This window comes from Asparagus officinalis, chromosome 7, assembly GCF_001876935.1.
Source record: "Asparagus officinalis chromosome 7, Aspof.V1, whole genome shotgun sequence".
Classification (NCBI taxonomy): Eukaryota; Viridiplantae; Streptophyta; class Magnoliopsida; order Asparagales; family Asparagaceae; genus Asparagus; species Asparagus officinalis.
Genome location: NC_033800.1, coordinates 9,470,469 through 9,487,161, shown reverse-complemented (window position 1 = coordinate 9,487,161; position 16,693 = coordinate 9,470,469). Strand labels below are relative to the sequence as shown.

General features: G+C 36.0%; 2 protein-coding genes across 2 annotated transcripts; one reads left to right on the top strand and one right to left on the bottom strand.

Annotated features, from left to right (window-relative positions):
• Positions 447-3,527, top strand: LOC109848137 (phosphatidylinositol transfer protein 2-like). The gene is made up of 10 exons (XM_020417489.1): positions 447-578; positions 664-694; positions 778-926; positions 1,515-1,606; positions 1,717-1,724; positions 1,807-1,878; positions 1,966-2,133; positions 2,353-2,448; positions 2,935-3,057; positions 3,308-3,527. The coding sequence occupies exons 1-10, from the start codon at positions 559-561 to the stop codon at positions 3,392-3,394; spliced, it is 846 nt and encodes a 281-aa protein (XP_020273078.1). The 5' UTR covers positions 447-558; the 3' UTR covers positions 3,395-3,527.
• Positions 3,669-8,678, bottom strand: LOC109848136 (tetraspanin-3). Its single transcript, XM_020417488.1, has 2 exons — positions 8,031-8,678; positions 3,669-4,350 (listed from the first exon to the last, which is right to left on the bottom strand). The coding sequence occupies exons 1-2, from the start codon at positions 8,559-8,561 to the stop codon at positions 4,003-4,005; spliced, it is 879 nt and encodes a 292-aa protein (XP_020273077.1). The 5' UTR covers positions 8,562-8,678; the 3' UTR covers positions 3,669-4,002.

Here is a 16,693-nt window from a genome sequence, read left to right as displayed (position 1 = left end):
TATTTAGTACATGGTTAGAATTTACTGTATAATTTACCACTTATCATATTTTCTATCGCACTCATACTCTTCATTCAATACAAATCACAACCCTTAACTAAATAACGGACAATTATGATTAAACCAGAGGCATGTCCAGAAAAATTTTTTTATAGCAAAGAGAATCCTAATCTCTTGCTCTTCAATAAGTTTTGTGTCATTCACGTCAAAGTCATTCCTTCATTCAGAAAACGGTTTGAGCCGTGACACAAGCAAACTAGCATATCCACTCCATGAAAAAGACTAGATACCCCCTGCTTTCTTGATGCCGCATCAAACAGCAAGCCTGATACGGAACAATACAATTTTAGCGCAACAACAAAAAAAAAACAATTGATAGAAAATAATTGGACGTCAGAGGCCATGAATCCAATCCACATAAATCTTTAAATAAAGTTCCATATACATAAGCAACCTAGTCATATCTCATCCAAACTCAATTATAATAACATCAAGAAGCAAAGATTGTGCCATCTCAAACAAGCACTTTCCTCTGCTTCCTTCTCCATTTTCATCACTATGGTTCAAATCAAAGAATTGTATCCTTTGTCGCGGAATTCTATAGATCAAGTTTACATTCTCTTTTTTTTTTCCTTGACCTTTATTTTGTTGGGTTTCTTCTAGTCGAATTGCGATGCCCTTGTCCATGGAAGAGGTAAATATTAAATCATAGAACTTTCATTGTTGTAAAGTTACATCTTAGGAAAATGACTAATGTTCATTTTCCTTTTTATGCAGTATGAGATAGCTCTTATGTACACTGTCATAAAAATGGAGCAACAAAACACTTCAAGTAAAGAAGGGGTGGAGATACTGCAAAGTGCACCTTTTGAAGATGAAGTGCTTGGACAAGGATATTACACATCAAAAGTCTACCATCTTCAGAGGTTTATTTCAGAAATTTTATCGTAGCTCCTCGCGTTAGTTTGTGATTCCTGATATATATATATATATACATATATATATATATATATATATATATAGTATAATATAGTATAGTATATTATATCATATATAATATATATTATATATCTAGGGTAATGTATATTATATTATATAGAGAGAGAGAGAGAAGATGAGAGAGAGAGAGTGCAAGACTCCTATGCAACTTAAAGTGGATAGGGAATAGTTTGTCCACGCAAACTTTCTAATCACAAATATATATATGACAAAGTCCACTTCATATACATGGTGAAAAGGATCCTAGGAAACATCTAACTGGTTAAGAAGTTTTGTGGATGTACCAATTAAGGATGACAACAAGTTTTCTTATTATATATATATATATATATATTAATTTAAACGGAGATGCACTGCACGAACTCATCACTATCGTGGGCTCTAGAAAGAGTCAGATAATTAAGCATATATATAATTAAGGGTTAATTGTAGATAGATTTTCTGTGTATGGATACCAAGTATCTTGTGATTGCTATTCCTTGTGTTTTAATGCCTTATGAATTATTGCTGTGCAGCAAAATCCCAACTTGGCTGAAAACATTTGCACCGGCTAATGCTCTCTCAGTCCAAGAGGAATCCTGGAGTGCTTATCCAAAAAGCAAAACAGGTTCATTAAATTCACTCAATGTTAGAGTACACAATACAACTACTCGATCAGAAGCGTGCACTAACCTCTTTACTGTTTATTTCTATGAAATTGATCTGCCCCATATCCAGTGATCAAGGTGGATATCTTCCTCTTTGCTGTTTATTTCTGTTAAATTGACAAACAAAAGAAGTATTACTTTTTGAAATTTCAAAATGCAGTGCCCTTACTTTGATCGGTGCTGCCTAACCATTGAAACTGTTAACAAAGCTGACAATGGCTGTTCTGATAATGTAAGCACAATAAAAATTCATTGGCATTTCAAATTTCTTCTGCTGGTTTCAGTATTAATCATTCTGATTATAAACCTGACAAATTAGGTATTTAGCTTAAGCGACGAGCTACTAGCTGCAAGGTCGGTGGAAGTTATCGATATAACTTCAGTTGCGAAAGATTATTGGAGTAAAATGATAGGTACATTAAGAGTGGACTTGTCTAAATTCCAATCACAGAGAACAAGCCGAGGTCCACTTTCGAAAGGATGGAAGGTATGAATCAAGGGAAACATTATGATTCAGTATTGATTAAGTATTGATTATCACTCGGTATAATTCAGTATTGATTATGTATTCATTTATGTAATTTTCACATTCTTTTGATTCCTCAAACTGTCTTTTCAACCTGTCTTAAATTTATGTATTTCAAAGAAAAAACGATTTTATTGCGTATAAAATACTAAATAGCTTGCATCTACATGACGACTGTAGGATACATGTCATCCTGTTATGACAACATACAAGCTGGTTACCATGGATGCTCCTATTTGGGGATTTGGCAGTCGTTTGGAAGAAACTATGATTGAGGTATATTTCTCATTTTATCATCATCCATAAAGTTTGCAAAATCATGCGCATGACTCTTGGCAGTCACTTTTTGTGGGAATGTGATATATTTCATAGATTGGCAAACCTCTATGCACATATCACACCCAAAATGATGCACGTGCACACAACACGCACACAAAATTATACAAAACTACTGACTTGGACTTAACCATTACACCAAGACTCCAAAGTCGTGGTGGGAGTTTAGGGTTTTAATTTTATATTCTAACATGCTCCCGTAGGTTAAGCGTCCTTTTTATGAACCAGAACCTAGATTTACGCAGTAGCGTCATTTTTTTAGAAAATTTGCTTTAAATTCGGGTTTCTTTGGTACCATATTAACGTCCCTAAATATTGCACTCGAACTCTAAAGTTGTGATGAGAGTTTGAGTGTTATATATGGTTTTATATCCTAACTATGCCCTATTTCGGTGCATATATCATGGATCCTTGCTTTATGAACAGGGTGAAAGAGCATTGCTTCTGGAATTGCATAGACGATGCTTTGCTTGGATAGATGAATGGTATGGCATGACGATAAAACAAGTATCTGAGATGGAAAGGGAAAATGATTTATTACTTAAAAAGGTACATGGCTTAATCTACAAAGTCACATGTTTTATGAACACTTATTTGTTATTCTCATTTCATCACAGCAAGTTGCTTCTTCTCAGTTTACATCTTTTGAGGAAAGTACGTCATGCCTAAATTTAGGATATTATACTGATGATTATACCTGTAAACTGATAGATTTGGTCATTCATATGATAAGTTACAAGTATACTTTTTTTTATCTTTGTTACATTATTACTGACCCTTTTTCGTTTTTCTATGGCAGAGGCTTCATAGGTCATCATCAATAACGCGTGAAGGAGACTCCAAGAAGAGAAGCATGAATAGCAGCAAAATCTTTATACAGTCTTAACTAATCTATTGTAGAGAAGAATAATGCCAATGTCTATGATCAAAGACGAAGATCAAGAAGAAGCCACAACTCAAAAGCAAATCCCTTTTCAGTATCAAGAATAATGCCAATACCACAACATTGTCACTGCTCATGCCTGCTATTGCTAAAAATGCAGCAACAACGATTATAAGAATTTCTTTCAATAAAATGTTACGGTAATCATGATTCATGATGGAGGTAAAAAATTACATAACATTAAAAACTTTTGGATGAAGCGATCGTAGCAATCAAATAATGGTGGAGATGCAAGTTTATAGCGTAAACTTTTAGTTATACAAAGTTACAAACGCCTAGATATAATTGTTGTACAAAATGTTTCCAACTACAAATACAATTTAAGCTAACATCAAATGCAGTTGTCTGAACATTACAACAAATAGCAAACAGTTGTTGATACCCAATTATCCCACCTGCTAAAAAAAACACCACAAACAACAAACTAATCCAAACTGATATATGATGGTGATACGTAGAAGCTTCTTCCCTCTTCTAACCAAACGATCGTCAATAAACTTACCCCCAGTCTTTGGTTCTTTGTACATCAAAAACCGAACAAATTCACCGATCTAAAACTGAAACCTGCTCGGTCTAGCCTTAGTCATTCGGCTCTCTCCATAGGGCTCATCATTATCCATCCTTCTATTGTTTCTAAAAGCAGCACATCCAACAACATAAACGATGACGAGGATTATAAGAACGACGATGTTAATAATAGAAACTTTTCTCCAACTGTGTCTGACGCTTGCTAGGACTCCAGCCTTGCAAGAGTCGCAATCGAAGCAGAGTTGTTGCTGGTCATTGCTCCATCGGGTGCAGTCGATATCATTGACCACCATAGCCCCACCGGTTGGATTCCATAGAGTTTCATTGATGTAGGTGTAGCCACAAGATGTTGGTGGCTTGCAACAGCCAGACTGCATGTTGAGTAAGACGGAAAAAACTCGTATGATTAGATTTTGTGTAAGCAGATCTCTCAAACTTGACTTCTAACATATAAAAGGAAAACGGGTCTCCGTTTATATTATATACCCCTTAAAGCATGCCTATTCGCAAAACTACCCCAAATCTCTGCATTTACAAAACTACCCCCTAAATCATTAATTTTTTTGGTGTTTTCTTTTGGGGTGGGGGTGGGGGTGGGTGGGGGGAGNGAGGAGAACCTCCAAGTCAAGGCTAATTTGTAATTGCACTATAACATATTGACAAAATAGTCAAATTTTTACTAACCATGACCAACAGAGTTACTGACCTGTTTATTTGATGTGTTTTTTCCCCAAAGTTGAGGATCTGGAGGATAGTTACGCAAATACTGAGATATGGAGTAGTTTTGCAAATACACATAAGTTAAGGGGGTATATACAAAAAAAGGAACCAGAATAAAAATGAAGGGGATCGTCTTGCTAATTACGTTGGAGCAAGTGCGCCTCAATCCTCATTAGCTAAATGCGATTAGATTGTTAATTGGTCTAACATATTAGACAATAATAAGCATATTAGGAAGTGAATAAGCACTTCACGCACGATGCAACTATAATATTGCCTTGTTCATATAGGCTATAGCATGTGGAAATTTATTTTGAATATAATATCTAGACTTGATTACTCACCAATAATCAAATAAAGCGCTCGCGTCAACAACTGTTTCTAAGAAAGAACTGTTTAGATTAAACAGAACTGAAAGTAATAATATAAAGCGAACAATGCATGCATTTTCACTTAAGAATGAGGTACCCAGATACTACATAAAAATATGATTTTGGCATCTTCATCTATTTAACATAAAAAGGTTGTTGGTGCTGGTTCAACACTAAAATTAGTCATAAAAGTATATTAGAAATGGGCAGAGACGCTAAATAACCAATTTGACCGCTACCAACAAAGGTCATCAAAATTTTAAATTATGAAGCTAGTGTATCCTGGATCTCTGAATAACATTCATGGATCCAATATAATTTCCCAAACCTACTAACCTAAATGCATAATTGCATATATAGAGAATTAACAAGTAAAAGTGTAAAACACTTGTACTGCATAGCTTGCTATAACGGTGTCTTGCTTCTTTAGGAATCGTAACCACAAGAATCCTTTATTTCCGATAGATCAAGACATACAAAGCCACTGACAATCTCTCTACCCCAAAATGAGAGACCTAACTCGAGAGGACACATTCTTAATCAAAGAGAAGAACCTTCTTTACAGAGGAGTGCAACTGCTACACAACTACTGAAGGTTGTATTGTAATTAATCCCAACATTAATTGCAATAGAAATTATTTAAATCAGCTGTTAGTGACGTGATATGTACATAAATAGTAAGGATATAATCACCGATTTAAACTGATGAATTATGGAATTACAAGTATATTACTTAAAACAAGATGTCCAAACCCATATCAACATTCGCAAGAAGACGTCCAATTTTACTATCCATTTCTTTTCCTTATCTACGGGGAGGATATATTTATATCCACATCCAAGTAGATATTGATGTTGATCCTCTTCGTATAATGAAAACTTGTTTTCATCCTCTTCACAATTAACAAAATTTTATGTAGAATAAAGCATACGTCAACACCGAGAAAATATTTTATTGTTAATTTATTGTTAACGGCATAAGTCACAATTATATCTCTGATATTTTCATGGCACCCAATCATCTACTTATCACTCATATAGCCACATCCTCTCTTCTATTGTTCTCTCTCTCCACTCACTATCAACCCTCAACCTATCCTTTACTTTACTCTTGTTTCTGGCTATGGAATACAATGCAAAGAAATTATGGGGGTTATTTATAGATGGTCATGGCTACTACTGTGTAATGTTGGTATACCAACCCTCCTATAGCATGGTTGGTGTCACCAACTAATGTTGAAGTCAGTGCTAACTTCAACACTCTCCCTCATCAACGACTTCTCAATCTAGCATTTGTCACTCGCTCGTTTTTTTCTTGTAAACAACATACTTACAACACACTCTCTAATATTTTAATCACTGTCATTTCATCCATGGACCTATTTACCACCCATACACCTACTCATTATAACCAAATTTGCAATTTAACTTGCGGTTCCGATCTTTCACTCAAAGACCGAAGGCATATAAGTGCATCCTCACTTTCTACGGGAGAAGGTTCTTCAAAGAGAAATAGTAAGGGAGACGATCAAGACCACCAAGCAAGCAGCATACGTATTCACTAAGAGCTCAGTTCTATGAAGTTGACAGGATTTAGAAGTCAACTAGGACTCATGCACAAAGAAGCCGTTGAGGGAGAATATTAAAGTTAGCACTTACTTCAACATTGATTGGTGACACCAACCATATTGTAGGATGGTTGGTAGACCATCCCTACATAGTAGTAGTCACAGCCATCTATAAATAACACACAAGGTTTCATTGCAGAGTATCCTATTGGCAGACAAAGCAAATGTTGGGTTGATATCAGTAGTGAGTGGAGAGGGAGAGAACAATAAAAGGGAGAGAGAGTGACAGCGTGTCGCTGATAATGGGTGGTTGGCTGTATGAGTGATTAGTAGGTGCATGGGTGAAATGGTTGTGATTAAAATATTAGATAGTGTTTTGAGCTATGTTGTTAACTAGAAAATATGACTTCCAAAATTTAACTTCCTATCCATTTTTTTCAGAAGACTACCAAATTAAATGGATTACAGTTTGTTACATTCCACCTAAGGATGTGAAGTCTTTAATGATCTAGGACAGGGGATGGAGGTCTGATTCATGACAAAGAGATGGCTCCCAACTCCAAAACCACGTGTAGTAGCCTAAATTTAAAACTCTGAAGCCCATAAGGCCCACTTAACAGAGACTTGATGTTGCTCTCAACCTTCCCCCTTCAACCAATGAGCCATTAGCCTAGAGCTCTCCCCTCCTCTTCTTTAATGGTGAGGCCCCACCATTTAGGTGACAGAAATAGACCTCATTCCTCAATCATGCAGCTTGTGGTGGTCCATACCTTTTGTTTGTTAGGGCAAAAGAGAAACTGAAAAGGGGATATTTACTGCATCAACCCAACCAAGTGCAAATTCTAGTTGGCTCTCTGCTCATTTTCTTTGTTTCGGGTTTGTCACATGATAGTGTAGAAAAAGGCTAGATTTCTTTTCTTTTTCCCATCCTCAACCAGTCACTACTTTTGGTTCAGTCTTTAATAACCCAGTATATACCAGGGTGAATCTTGTGTTTCCTATTTCTTATATAATTAACGTGTTGGTCATCACCTGCACGATTTGGATATTAAGATGAACCTTGTTGCTTTGAACAAACTTAGTCAATGAAGTCTTTTTACAACTTTACTTGTATAGCACTTGACTTAACTAAGTTGCAATAAAATCACTTGATTAAGTTGCCCCATAAGAACCCTTTTCACTAATTAAATCCACTCACCAACTCCATCCACGACAAACTAATAATTCCTACACTATTTGCTCTTCTAATAGAAACATAGCCAAAAAAACAAGAGAAACTAAAATTAACAAAAACCCATGAACCAAATCACAAAAAAAAAAAAGATCAAATGGGTCTCCCTCAAATCACAAACAAAACAAGACCGACAAACCAAAATCCAAACTTTTTCATACCTCAATCGGAGAGAGCTCCCTCTGATAGAACATGTCAGCAGACTCCGGCACCAAAATCCCAGTCGCCCGATCTCGCCCAAACCTCCTCATCCCTCGACAAGCCTTGGCATCCCTCAAACAAGAACTAATCTTCGCCCAATACCCAGGATCCGACACCCGATTCTTCAACCAGCCCGAGTAATCCGAGAGCTGGTACTCCAGAAAGGCCCTGTTTATGATAACCTGTCCATGGCCGCGATCAGTTACGGCGAAGGCGAAGACGATGAAGACGATGAGGGCGATGACGACGAAGAACATGGCGAAGAGGTAGAGCCGAAGGAGCCAGGTTTGGCGGTAGCAGGCGCCGGCGAAACCCATAAAGGAGATGACCATGATTGTGACCCCGATGACGATGATAGGCCATTGGAGGAACTTGAGGCAGTCTGTGTTGTTGGCGCGAGAGCTCAACCAGATCCCGCCGCCGAGGATGGGGATTGAGATGAGGAAGGTGATGAAGTTCACTGCTCCGATCACTGAGTTGCTGCCTCTCATCGTTTTTTTATTTTTATTTTTTTATTTTTTTATTTTTCGTCCGGGGAGTCTGGGAGCTTTGAGTCGGAGCTTGGAGAAGAGAGGGAGAGTGAGAATTGAGTTGAAAATTTCTTTCTTTTGGGTGGAGATGAAAACGTATAGAGGGAGGGGAGGTGGGGCCCAGAAGAGGATCAGAAGGAATAATAAAGAAATGGGAGTTGGTAAATGAGAGATTGTGAGGGGAGACACCGGGGCGGGGTTGGTTTTGTCGTGAAGTGAGACCAACGGAGATATTATTATCACTGTTTCCCCCCCTTTTATTCTGCATAAACGGTTGAAATTTTTGATTTGACAAGTGCAAAATTGGTCTAAAAATAATGGTGGAAGCCTTTTTTTTTTAAAATTAATATCTCCCTCAAGAAACCCTCAAATGTCTCTCTTCTAATTTTTTTTTCCTTAATAAAACACTCCTTTTCGGCCCAATTCAGCTCACAAAGCTCAGAATTGAGCATTCATTGACGTGGCAAATAGTTTCGAAAATGTGTTTCTATTTTTATCCGGAACCAAACACAAGCTTAGGAATTCCTTTTCGATTATTTTTCTTATTTTCTGCCACATTCTGACTTTGTCAGACCCTTTTTAATTGTTTTCTTTTCTATTCCTTGTAACCAAAGCCAAATTTAAGATGCCTAAAAATCACTTTGTTATAATTTTTATGTAATTGTGTTTACAAAGAGAAATTTCGGTTTAAAATTTTTTTTATTTTTGAGAGTTTGTACAACTTTTTGCCCCCTCCAAAATCATTTAAAAAAAACAATAAACAAAGTGAAAGTCGTTTATATGTTTATTTATTTGATGGTCTTTTGATATGCTTTCACTAATGAAGATAATGAAGAGAATGACGGAGAAAGAATTAGGTTGAGAGAAATCACAATCATCATGCATATTATTGTTGGAATAGCTTTAAAAAAAGTTTATATTTAAATTAAAGATCTATATTTTTTTTCTCAAGAAAGATCGATCTATATCCTTCTCTTTCCATCTTAATCATCAAATTGATAAAGCTCAATAACTTGGAGAGTCTCTTAATTAGAAAATTTCCCTATACAATATACTATTATTTTTAATTATTTATTTTTTTAGATTTTTTTTGGGAAAAACTTTAGTTTAGTTTAGTACTAGCCAAGTAAATCCTTAATTAGAAACGTTCCTTAATACATACTTCATAGGTAAGAAATGCTTTATTTCCTTTAGAAATCAATGAAAAACATAAAAAGAATCTCTAAAAGTAAAAAGACTACAAAGTATCGGTGAGAACTTTCCCCTTTTTTTTCCTCAAATTTTTTTTCCTCAAAAAATATGAAAACCAATAATAACATAAATTGGATAGCTAATGCGTCCCCCCTTGAAAATAGCATTATATTCTTGGATATGCTCAAAAAGGGGTGCTTGCTTTCAGCAATGCCCAGTCACCGCTTGCATATCCCTTCCTCTTCATTACCAAAATATCTTCTGTTGTACGTTTAAAATACTTGACACGTGTGAGGCGCACGCTAACCTAAACAACGAACAAAATTTTGCCCAAAACGAGGGTAACTAATACGAAAATCACCTTTGATTTTACCTCCAAAAAAAAAAATTCGCTTTTGATTTTGATGGGGTTTTAATACGACAGAAATGTTAGGCACATGAATGATGAATCATCATGCACAAGTTTGTCATTTGTAACAAAAAATTCTTCAAATCATGATGATATGGTCTCTATCAATTCTTATTGCACTACAAGCTTGATTAATAATTTTGTATAATTTATTTTGCTTATTCTCCAAATTCTGACAGTAGAGAGGATCTGAAACTTTTGTCCATGTATATCTACTCTTCTATACTTAAAGGAGGATCTAAAGAATCACTGTTTATACTACAGTAAATAATACAGTGAATTACTTAGCATGAACAGTAAATCAGACATGTCCCTCCCCGCTTGAAGTTACTGTTTAGGCCACAGTATTTACTGTAGCATAAACAGTAAATCAGGTATAGCCCTCTATACTTGAAGCTACTATTCATTCTACTATAATTTACTGTATTATAAACAGTAAAACAAATTTAATGTATTAAAACGTGAATTCTTCTTCAAGTATAGAGGAGTATATATGATTTTCAAATCAAATGCATAAAAACTTTGATCATTCTTTAAGCATATAGGAGTAGATATGATTTTAATTTTAAGCATACAATAGTTTAATCAAATGTGTTAAAACTAATAGGAAGGCAAATTCAAAGTGCGGTGCTTAAAAAACCGGGGATTAATCGTGCAAAGGTTAGGTGAAAGTATAGCTATAAACTTCAAAAATGTCTCTCATAATGAAAAACATATAACATAATTCTTCCGTTGAATTATGTTGAAATCATAAGCAGCTTCGATAGTTACAGTTTAAACTGTTAATAAACCACCCAAGTTACTAGATGCAATGAGATGTTTTCTTTTTAATTTTAAATACACAATATGAATTGTGCACGACAAATTCTAAACATAGATTGCAACTTTTATCATAAGAATTTTTTTTCTCATCACATGTCCGAATCAGAGGGGATGACTGAATAGTAAGATTAATATAATTAAGCAAGGGGAAAAAAAATACTAGAGTCACAAATATAAATATATGATAATGATCAAGTTGTTAAAGACTGTAGTTCGATTCTTAACCGATTTAAAGAAGGGCTTTTTGTCTTTAGGTCCAATAGTTTACCTCCCTTTATTTTTAAACCCAAGTAGTATTAGTTGTATCTCTAAGCCCAAATTTCTTTTTGTATTTGTCTTTAAACCCAATTTTCTTATATAGGGGGACCCACATATAAGAGTATTATATTTTGGAATTGGGTTTAAAGATAAATACAAAAAGAAATTTGGGCTTAGAGATACAACTAATACTACTTGGGTTTAAAAATAAAGGGAGGTAAACTATTGGACCTAAAGACAAAAAGCCCTTTAAAGAATATGATTAGTATAGTTGAGTCGGAAATTTTATAAGATAAATCATAAAGATTTCATTATACTTCTTTTGTGTTTCATATGATTAAGACATCCGTTGTAACCACATCCAATAAAATATTTTATTTTATTTATTTTATCACTATTATTATTTTGAAAAAGAAATGTCTCATTAATTAAAAAAAAAATCTAATCAGCATTATCAACAAGCAAAAGACGAGAAAAATTATCAGGAAGCTCCCAGAGCCAAAATATCTAGCCCTCTAACCGCCTAGTGAATATAATGTATATATTTCTACTCTTTTTTCAGTGATATTTCAAAGTTTAATAGAAAAATAGCACGATTGGAATTGCAAAAAAAGAAAGTGGCCGGGCTTCCTAGAAAAATTTCAGCGCCCCTCTTCACCGTCCAAAAGCGGACGGTGCGGGAAACTGTCGCTCCGCAACCCATATTTCTCGTTTCTTTTTGTCCCAGTGAGAATTCCAAACCGCACCCAAGATTTGACCCAAATATAATTTGAGCTAATAAAGCTGCGTGGGTGCATCTTTAGTGGTGCGCTACGAATTAAATTATCATGTATTAACAAATGAGAAGGACAAATAAACAAGCAAAACGGATAAGCGCGCGAACGAGGGGGCTGTGGGACCACCTGAGGGGGTTACCGGTTTTAGCGGTGACGACAACCACGTGGGCCAAGATCCCTATCCATCACGCTGGGTTATGTCTTTTACTTAAATTTTCTTTTAAAATATCTTTCCCTTAAATGTGTTTGGTGCCGATTCAAACTCCCTGTTCGATCCGGAGGATCTAAAGGATAGGTCCAGTCTTAGTAATTTTTTAGAGATCAAGTTAGCTTAGTGGATAAGTCAGTGGTCTTTTTAAATAAGACGTTCTATTTTAGAATCTAGAAATTTAGAATCTAGAAATAGAGAGAAGGAGAGAAAATATTTTTTTAATTAGGGTTTAAGAAAGGATTGTATGTTGTCTAAAAATTACTGCAGATAGCTGATCCCCATCAAACACCGATGATTGAAAGTTACAATTTGACGATTTCCAGAAGATTACAATTTAAAAACTTTCACGTAGATCGATAAATGTTACAATCTGACAATCTCCACAGTAACCGATGAAAGCTCTAATTCAACAGCCTTCACAATCAACATCGGGAGTTACAATCTGACGACTCTCATATTTTTAAGGAGCAAAGACGAAGATTACAAGATAACGATCGTTGCAATGCTCTAGCAAAAAAGGTTACAAATTGACGGTCTCTTCAAATCAAGACGCAGAGCTCACCTCTGCGTCCCAGATTCAAAACGCAGAGGTCATGCCCGTGTTTCAGATTAAAAACGCAGAGATCATGACTACGTTTCAAATCAAGGCGCAGAGCTCACCTCTGCGTTTCTGTGTCCCAGATTCAAAACGCAGAGGTCATGCCTGCGTTTCAGATTCAAAACGCAGAAGTCGTAGCTGCATTTTAGATTCAAAATGCAGGGCTCACCACTGCGTTCCAAGCTCAGAACGCATGGGCTCACCACTGCATTTCTAGCCGCCAGTGCGGAGCTCTACTCTGCGTTCCAATCCCAGAACACAGAGTTCGTGCTCAAAACGTAATTCTTGCGTTTGACTCGTTCAAACATGAGTTCAACGGTTTTAAAACCGTTTTCCACGATTTGAGGGATCGTTCCCCCACTTATAAGCGAATTAAGGGGGCGATTACACCTCTTAATCCCCTATAAATAACAAAAAAACTCAACTGAGTTCAGGATCTCCAATTGGATCAAGTTTTTTACATTCAAAAAATCAGATAAAGAGAGGATCAGAGCTGGGGAAAGGAGGTGATCTTGAAAAGAGGGGCTTTGGCAGAATCTTTTGGAGATTGGCTTTTTGCATGGCAATTGCACAAAGAGAGATCAGCATTCATCCTTGAAGCATTCTTCAGCAACAGAGATCCTTGGAGTTTAATCTTGGCTTATAAACGATTTTCGGTTCAAATCAACTTTTCTACAGAGTATAAAACTTGCACTGAGTTCCTAAACTCATCAAGAGTTCTGTTCAAACTTGCCACGCAAGTCTTCCTCAACATCAATCAAGAGGAAGAAACCGTGTTCCAATGAAGTCAAACGTTCGGATCGTCAACGGGATACAAGATCGAAAGTCCATCGACACTAAGAAGAACCCAGATTAAACAAAGAGAAGGGTCTCCGTCGATCCCTTCTCTCTTTTGTAAATCAAGAATTCGATCGAGAAGATTTGTAATTTTTTTCTAAGTCTGTTAGAGAGAAATTATATTAAGAGAATTATAATTTATTCTTTTTCTAAGCCTGTTAGAGAGAATAATACACAAATTCAATTCTTTATTTTTCTTCTTTCAATTTTTTCCAACAAAAAAGGGTGTAACATGGTTTAAGAGAATTGTATGAGAGAGAGCGGGTTTGACAGTCTTTATCTGTATAAAAAATTATAAATTAGAGGTGATAGTAATTGTTTTTTATCCCGTTTTTTCCTGTTGAGGGTTCTCCACGTTAAGTCTTGTGTGATTTTATTTGATGTGCTTTTGATGTATTTCCGAATTTTTGTGAGATCTAAAAATTCCAACAAGTATCGAAACCATATTCGACGATTCATGGAGGTCCGAACTAGTGCGATCGGAGAGGGCGTCGGATTTAGCGTTCATAGTGGATCCGACTGTGGGCGACTTGGACAGGCGAGCGCGGAGACATCCGGGAGGACATAATAGATCGGGAGTCTATGTTGTGGACTCGGTTCAGTTCGTGAAGAACATAGAAAAAAAAGGAGGAGAATCACGCGAACAGTCACTTGACGGAAACGACAAATAAAAAACTGAATATTACGGTAGCGGGTTGTGCGAAGGAATCGTGAAGAGGCCATTCATGTGGGGGAGGGGGTTTTGATTTTTAGAAATTATATATATTTTTAAATCCAAATCAACGGTTCAGATTGATTTGTTAGCTGGTCGAGAGTTTAGAGGCAGATTTTGGTGATCCAGTAGTCGTTCCTAAAGTTTTTTGACGTGCTGAGTTTGTTTTTTTATATAAGTTCTATCAAATTCTATCTCTGCAATGATTGACTTGAATTTTGATTGTGGTTAGAGAATAATGATTTCTTTGGGTCCGAAGTTTGATATTCCGCTATTCAACGGCAATATAATTTTTACAGTGTGGCGGTGCACGGTTCAAGATCTTCTTATGCAGCAAGGTGTTGATCAAGCTTTGGGGGAGAAGAAACCTAAAGGATTGAAGCATGCTGAATGGAGTTCCATACAAAATAAAGCGGTTAGCATAATTTGTTTGGCACTCGCCCCAAAGATCAAGTACAATATTATGTAGGAAACCACGTTGAGGGGGTTGTGGGACAAACTTGAGGGGATTTATGCATTGAAGTCGATGTCTAACTGATTGTGTTTGAGGATGAAGTTTTATTCATTGAAGATGGAAGAATGTACTGTAATTCAAGACTATATCAATACCTTTAGTCAGCTAGTTTGCCAATTTATAAATATTAATGAGGAGATTAAAAAAGAAAAGCAGTCGCTACTCCTATTGTCTTCCTTGCCGAAGTTGTACAAGCCGTTAGTTCAGACGATAATTACGGGGAAGAAGACTTTGAAGTTTGACAATGTGACAACACTCCTACGTGAGAATGAAAGAATGATGGGGAAGAAGAGCGCATCTAGTAAAGTGAGAGTGCACTAGTTTTTGAAGGTTCTAATCAAGAAAGGAAAAAGGGAAAATGTGACAGTTATCGATGGAGATCAAAATCTTTGACCCGAGGCGATAGCGAAAGAGAGTGCTATTATTGCAGAGAGAATGATCACATTCAATTCAAATGTTCCTAGATACGAAATGATTTGAAAAGTATTAGAAAGATAAATCTTTAACAAAATGGAAAGAAGATGGACTTATCGGTAGTTTTGTGTGATAAAAATGTTGTGCTAATGATGGAGAGTACCGATATTGATGCAAGTAACACGTGTGTGCTAGATTCTGTAGTCTCCATGCATGTTTGTAACAACAAAAAGTATTTTGACATATTGAAGATGGATGAAGAATTTGGCGATGTAATCATTAGAAACAATAAGAAGATGAAGGTTGAAGGTGTTGGAAGTGTTCACTTCAAACTTCACACTAGAAATGCAAGAATTCTTCATTTGAGATATGTGTCGTCATGTAGTACCAATTTAATTTCATTAGATAGGATGGCATCACATGGATACAAGTATATGAGTGAGGGAGAGTGGTGCAAAGTGTATAGAGGTGGTGATTTGGTTTTGCGAGGGAGAAAAAATAGCAATCATATTTGCTACTTAGATGAGGACGATCTGTTAATGGTGTAGGTGATCTCTTCTGAGACTCTTGTCCACAAGAGAGATATAAAGAACAAGAAAAAGAGTGAGTTTTCCTGAAGCCGTTGAGATATATACTTGGAGATTTTTCATCAAGAGATGATTTGTTTGGTACCAACTCAAACTCCAAGTAAGATCCGGATTTGAAGGATAGGCCCAGTCCTAGTAGTTTCCTTAGATGCTAGGTTAACTTGGTGGGCAAGTCAGAGACATCTTTAAATAAGGCATCATATTCTAGGGTTTAGAAGTAGAGAGAGTGAGAGAGTGAGAGACACAATATTCTTGTAATCATGGTTTAAGAGTAGGTGCAACTGGGTTCAAGGGTATTGTGTGAGAGAGCGGGTTTAATAGCCTTTGTCTGAACAAAAGATTATGATTTGGAGGTGATAGTGGATTAATTTCGATCCCGTGGTTTTTTTCTGTTATGGGTTCTCCACATTAAATCTTGTGTAATTTTATTTGTTGCGTTTGGTGGTTTTCGGGATTTTTACAAGATCTAAAAGTCCCAACAAAATGAAGGAGGTTATACTACAAGAAATCTTGTTATCTTCTTTTGTATGGTTCAGAATATCTCGTTATCTTCTTTTGTATGGTTCGGAGTATCTCGTTGACTTGCTACGTGTTCAATTAGAATTTATAATCAAACAAATTATTACTCACTATGCCAAAACTTAAAACTTAATCATGACTCAACGAATAGGGTCTTCTCAGATTAGATGGCTCCATGCGGTTATATTAATGAATTGAATTCTTGCTTTTGGCTATGAAGTTCATAAGCCAAATTATTAGATAAA

Coding starts and splice junctions, on each gene's coding strand:
- LOC109848137 (XM_020417489.1), top strand. CDS start 559: ATGGTTCAAATCAAAGAATT. Junction 927..1,514: donor AAAGTCTACCATCTTCAGAG/GTTTATTTCAGA, acceptor ATTGCTGTGCAG/CAAAATCCCAACTTGGCTGA. Junction 2,449..2,934: donor TGGAAGAAACTATGATTGAG/GTATATTTCTCA, acceptor CTTTATGAACAG/GGTGAAAGAGCATTGCTTCT.
- LOC109848136 (XM_020417488.1), bottom strand. CDS start 8,561: ATGAGAGGCAGCAACTCAGTGATCGGAGCAGTGAACTTCATCACCTTC. Junction 4,351..8,030: donor GGGAGCTCTCTCCGATTGAG/GTATGAAAAAGT, acceptor CTCAACATGCAG/TCTGGCTGTTGCAAGCCACC.